Genomic DNA, 5,888 nt, shown 5'->3' on the forward strand with positions numbered 1-5,888 from the left:
TAGTGAAGGTCCGGGTCTCATTGTCTCCCACTCTCCTCCCATCTCTCAAATCATTTCCTGTGTAGGGACCAGGAGGAGGGGCTGTCGGAGCATCAAAGAGTCCTGGGTGAGGCTCACCAGAAAGCTCTAGAACTGCTAAAACAACATTGGGATTCCTGAGGCAAAAAACGGGAAGACTAGAATTCTGGGCTAGGCTGGGCTAAACAGTCAGATTTTTGTCTCAACACCAAAACAGAAAAAAGGGAAAAGAAGGCGTGGAGTCTGCTTGAGACCACCCAATTGGGTGAGTGCTGGTATGGGACCAGTTTAAGGACATATACATGGTGGGGGAAAAGGGATCTCCCCACTTTCCCTATTCAAGGAGGAACTGGCTAGGCTGGTTCAGCTCTCACAGACGCCATGCCACTTGTTGGCTGGGTGGCCTTGGGCAGGGGACTCTTCTTCCTCACCTGCTCATCGAGGACACTAGTGTGGGATGGGTGAACTTCCTTGGCTATGACTGTCTAAACACGTCACGTCTGCTGACTTTTCCAACTCATGTGAAATTAACTATGGACATGGCGGCATCCCAGAGTCATTTTATGATCCATGGGTCAAAGCCCGGTCTATATGCTCTCCCTCTAAACGGTTTATATCCTTGGCAAATTTCTCTCTCGAATTTTCAGGTCTCGGTTTATAAAAACTCTCTGTGTACTAAAGAAGCAGGCCTTTGTCTGCTCTGCCCTGGTCTCCCCCGGCCTTTCACTTGTCTCTTGACCTTGCGCTTGGTACTTTTTACAGAAGTGTTTTGTTTACCTGTTTTACTGCATTTGTGTGTTTTGTTGTTGTTGTTGTTGTTTTTTTTTTTGGTTTTTCGAGACAGGGTTTCTCTGTGTAGCTTTGCGCCTTTCCTGGGACTCACTTGGTAGCCCAGGCTGGCCTCGAACTCACAGAGATCCGCCTGGCTCTGCCTCCCGAGTGCTGGGATTAAAGGCGTGCGCCACCACCGCCCGGCGCATTTGTGTGTTTTAACGTGTCTGAAGTTGAATGTATCAAACTTTTCCTTCGTGGTGCCAGGATTTCTGAGTCCTGCTGGGGAAAACCTTGCCCATTTGAAGGTTATCCGTGAACAAATGCATCTACGTTCTGCTGAGAAAAAGCCAGCTTGTTGGTGATGGAATTGAACTGTCTCACAGGTGTCCTCCTCCCCCAGCCCTTCTGCAGCTGACCTGGAGGACAGACAGCGTCTGGCTCAGGCTGCCCACAATGGCCCTCCTGACACACCTGTTGGTCTGCGTCTTTGGCATGGGCTCCTGGGTAGCCATCAACGGGCTCTGGGTGGAGCTGCCCCTGCTGGTGACTGAGTTGCCCGAGGGCTGGTACCTGCCCTCCTACCTCACCGTGGTCATCCAGCTGGCCAACATAGGCCCCCTCCTAGTCACCCTGTTGCACCGCTTCCAACCTGGCTGCCTGTCTGAGGTGCCCGTGATCTTCCTCATCCTGTGCATAGGCACAGCTGCCTGCATCCTCTTGGCCTTCCTGTGGAACACAACCTCCTGGATACAGGGCGGACGCCATAGTGTGGCCTTCATCGTCCTCACCTTCTTCCTGGCCCTGGTGGACTGCACCTCCTCTGTCACTTTCCTGCCCTTCATGAGCCAGCTGCCCACGTACTATCTCACCACCTTCTTCATAGGAGAGGGGCTCAGCGGCCTCCTGCCTGCACTGGTGGCTCTTGCCCAAGGCTCAGGCATCACCACCTGTATCAACGCCACACAGACACCAGGCACCACCTTGAGCCCCGTGACCACGGTGGAGACCCACGTCACCCAGGTACCGAGGGTGATCCAGAGCCATTGTTACGCTATGCGTGGTCCCCAGCGTAGGGAACAGGAAATTGGCTTCCTTTATTTTCGCTATTTATTATGTGTGTTCTGACACACGTGCATAGGGCCACATGCCACCATACAAGTGTGGAGGTCAGAGGACAGCTTCGTAGAGTCAGTTCTCTCTCCCCATCTTTACTAGAGTTCTAGGGACGGAACGCGGTTGTCAGCCTTGCGCGGCACATGCCTTCACCTGCTGAGCCATCCTGTCAGCTAGGGGCTACAGATTAAAGTGTGTCAGGTGGGTGGACAGCAGAAAGACCATTTTAAGTGTGTGCCTGTTGGAGGTTCATCAGAGTTTGAGATTCAAAGGCGCACCAGGTGACGGGTTCAAACCTCCCCAAACAACAGAAAGGGGCAGTGGCTTGTGGCTCAATGGAGTGTGGAGATGTACGCTGGGAGGGGGGAAGAGGTGGCTGATGAGCAAAGGTGGCCTGTCATAAACTCAGATGGAATCTGACAAGTGACAAAGGTCCTGAAATGTCCACTCTGTGTGTCCCAACCCAACCAGTTTAGAGTAACCAGTATTAAAGAAGTCTAAGAGTGGCACAGTCTGGTCCTTTAGTTAGATTGGAGGATATCTTGAGCCTCCAGATAAAATCATGTAGACCAGGGAAACGAGAACCTAAGGTCAAGATGTCTCTAACCTCCCCAGACCTGGATCTTTATCTGGGAATCTGACGTAGCGCATGCTTCCCGCAGTGACGTTGGCTAACGGCAGCTTTGTCCCTCCACAGACAACCCACAGCCCTTCTTCCCTGTCAGCCCTCGCCTGGCACCTGGAGAGTCGCTACCTGGCCCCACGCTTCTCACCGCTGCTGTTCTTCCTACTGCTCTCCTTCCTGATGGGCTGCTGCCTGGTCGCCTTTTTCCTCCTGCAGCGGCAGCCCTGGGGACGGCAAGGCTCCATAGAGGACCTTCTCCACTCCCAGGTCACCCTGCACTCCATCAGGCCACGAGACACAGAGGACACCGGCTCACTGGGTACCTACGTGAGCAGCCCAGGCAAGGAGTCGGTGGAAGTCAGTGCAGCCCCCCTCCGCCCAGCCCAGCTGGCCTTCATCTACTCGGTGGTGGCCTTTGTCAACGCTCTCACCAATGGCGTGCTACCTTCAGTGCAGACCTACTCCTGCCTGCCCTATGGACCTGTTGCCTACCACCTGTCTGCCTCCCTCAGCTCCGTGGCCAGCCCTCTCGCCTGCTTCCTCCCCACCTTCCTGCCTAACAGGTACCCCGCCTAACCCAGGGAACTCGGACAGTGGGGATCGCGCCATTTCAGGACACCAAGTGCCCAGCCCCACCTATGGGGTGATGTGTGGGGTGGTTGGTATATGGTCTCCCAGAGGCATGGGATAGCATGCTTGGCCTCTGTGCCTCCAGGGGTACCTATGTGAAAAATTGGAGTGGCAATGTTTCCTCCTATGACGGCTAGGAAGGTGATATAGGTTGTTCTTTATCAGTGCCTGGCACTTCCAATGTCTCAGCAGCAGGGCCCCCAGTCCATGAGGAGTGACAGTCGGTTACTGAGGTGGACACATAGAACCCTGAGACCTAGAAGGAGGGATGGAGCTGGGCTTGTGGCCCAGCCAGCCCCATCAAGTTGTGCTTCTAGGATAGCTAGGCGGCCTATCAGATGTAATGCAGGCTACCAGAGCAGGCTGGGCCCTGCCTCAAAAGTAGAAGCTTCATCCTGGAAACCTGACTGGGGCCATGGCAATGAAGAAATGACAGATACATGTACAGAAAAGCTGGGATCAGGTGAGTTGTGCTCACTCTGATGGAGGGCACCCACTACACCACCCAGATCTCATGTTTCTCATGGCAGCACAGGAGGAAGAGTTAGTCTGGGTAGGAGGTTTCTGTAGGGGCATGGTCTCAGGTTACAGTCATAGGGGAAGTGTCTCAGTTAGGGTTTTATTGCTGTGTGAAACACTGTGACCAACAAGCAAGTTAGGGAGGAAAAGGCTTATTTGGCTTACACTTCCAGATCATAGCTGGTCAGTGGAGAACGTCAGAACAGGAACTCAAACAGGGCAGGATCCCAGAGGCAGGAGCCACTGCAGAGGCCATGGAGGGGAGCTGCCTACTGGCTTGCTTCCCCTGGCTTGCTCGGCCTACTTTCTTACAGAACCCAGGACCACCAGCCCAGGGATGGCACCACTCACCATGGGCTGGGCCCTCCCCCATTGATCACTAATTGAGAAAATGCCTTATAGCTGGATCTCGTAGAGGCATTTCCTCAACTGAGGCTCCTTCCTTTATGATGACTCTGGTTTGTGTCAAGTTGACACACAAAACCAGCCAGTACAGAAAGTAAAAGGTGCAGGAGACAGTTTCTATGGATACTGGCCAATCACTCCTAAACACTCATTCATGGACCAGGCAAGAGGATGCCATTTTTCGGAGCCTCACCCAAGGAAAGCAGTGTCCTCAGCTGCCATCCAGATTCTGATAGAATTCTGGAAAGTCACCTCCAGAGCTCACGACTGACCTCCCAGACAGATGACAGACCCCCCTGAGAGTAAGGGAGGGTCCTGGAGAAAGCCCTGAAGAGATCAAAGCCCCTTCTGGTGGCTTCCTGGCAAGGAGCTGGTATCATGAAGAAAATGATAGCAACACAACACCCATGGTTGGGAAGCCGCCCGGCACCTGTGCTCCGTGCACCCCTCCAGGGCACCTCTGCCCACCACACCCCCATTGTGCAGGCACGAATAGGTCAAAGACGGGTCAAGGACCAGTCTCAAGGTTTGGGTGGTTGAACCGTGATCTGGTATGAACATATGAGGTACCTTGACTCTCGGTGTCCCCCTTAACCTAAGGAGCCTGGGATCGTTTTCCATAAAGGTCTAACCTAACCCTGGAAGCTACTCCTTGAGGCCTGGGTGAAGGGGACAGACACCAGGCTTCCCGACTCCTCTCATGCCCTTCTCCGCTCCTTCACAGGTCACTGTTGTTTCTGGGGTTGCTCACGGTGCTGGGAACCAGCTTTGGGGCCTACAACATGGCCATGGCTGCCATGAGCCCCTGCCCCGTCCTGCAGGGTCACTGGGGTGGAGAAGTCCTCATCGTAAGTGTCCCCTCCCCCACTCTCATTTCTCAAGGCCGGGGGACCCCTTTCCGGTTAGCCTAAGTCTTCTAGTGGTTCTCATAAAAGTGGGGACTTAGGGAGGCGAAGTTGCCGTGAATGCTACCTCCCCCATATGTACCCCGACTTGATCATTTGGGGGAGGGAGAGGCACCTGGGTTTCCTTTTACTCTGGAGGGATAGCCCTTCAGGATCACCTCCATAGGACCTCCTTGCGGTAAGGCGTCATTTCATCTCCCTTGGCCCATGAGGCTACCCTGCCCTAGGGCACGCCCTTGAGTTCTCTTCCTTCTGCCTCTCCCCCGGTGGCCTTGTCCCCGCAGGTGCTCTCCTGGGTGCTGTTTGCAGCTTGTCTCAGCTACGTCAAGGTGATGCTGGGTGTGATCTTGCGTGACCGGAGCCGCAGCGCCCTCTTGTGGTGTGGGGCAGCAGTGCAGCTGGGCTCCCTGATTGGCGCCCTGCTCATGTTCCCACTGGTTAACGTGCTGAAGCTCTTCTTGTCTGCTGACTACTGCAGCCTGGACTGTCCCGTCTAGCCTCACTTGGCCACCACAGGACACCAGGACACCATCGCTGAGGTGGACAACCAGGACCCAGAGAGGCAAGGTTAACAACTCCTGCCCCCTTCTCCGTGAGGGCATAGATCTGGGTCCGAGCTTTTTTTACCCAAAAGGCCTCCTCCTGACCTGGAGCTGAAACGCGCAGCCCTCCCCCAACCCTGTGCCCCAGTGCTGATGAGCCCCAGCTGCGGACTTCATTCTCGGACTTCTGAGAGATCTGGTTTGTAGCATTCAGCCTGAGGCAGCCCAAGGACATTAGGGGGAGATCTCTGAGAGATTAAGTTTCCCCTTGCCTGCTGTGAGAACTTAGGGAAGTCGACTCTCTAGGCCTGTTTCCTCATTAAAGGAGGGCTGTAGTAAGCAGCCTTTAGCTTGTAG

The 5,888-nt window shown here is 54.4% G+C and overlaps 1 protein-coding gene across 2 annotated transcripts; it reads left to right on the top strand.

Annotated features, from left to right (window-relative positions):
- The first annotated feature begins 1,191 nt into the window (after positions 1-1,191).
- Slc52a3 (solute carrier family 52 member 3) lies at positions 1,192-5,873 on the top strand. Of its 2 annotated transcripts, XM_059259661.1 has the most exons (4): positions 1,192-1,812; positions 2,603-3,093; positions 4,809-4,932; positions 5,274-5,873. In XM_059259661.1, the coding sequence occupies exons 1-4, from the start codon at positions 1,246-1,248 to the stop codon at positions 5,484-5,486; spliced, it is 1,395 nt and encodes a 464-aa protein (XP_059115644.1). In that variant the 5' UTR covers positions 1,192-1,245; the 3' UTR covers positions 5,487-5,873. The 2 variants fall into 2 exon arrangements, with proteins under 2 accessions (XP_059115644.1, XP_059115645.1); XM_059259662.1 differs by lacking the exon at positions 2,603-3,093 and having other exon boundaries at positions 5,274-5,451.
- The last annotated feature ends 15 nt before the right edge of the window (positions 5,874-5,888 follow it).

This window comes from Peromyscus eremicus, chromosome 4 (genome assembly GCF_949786415.1).
Source record: "Peromyscus eremicus chromosome 4, PerEre_H2_v1, whole genome shotgun sequence".
Classification (NCBI taxonomy): Eukaryota; Metazoa; Chordata; class Mammalia; order Rodentia; family Cricetidae; genus Peromyscus; species Peromyscus eremicus.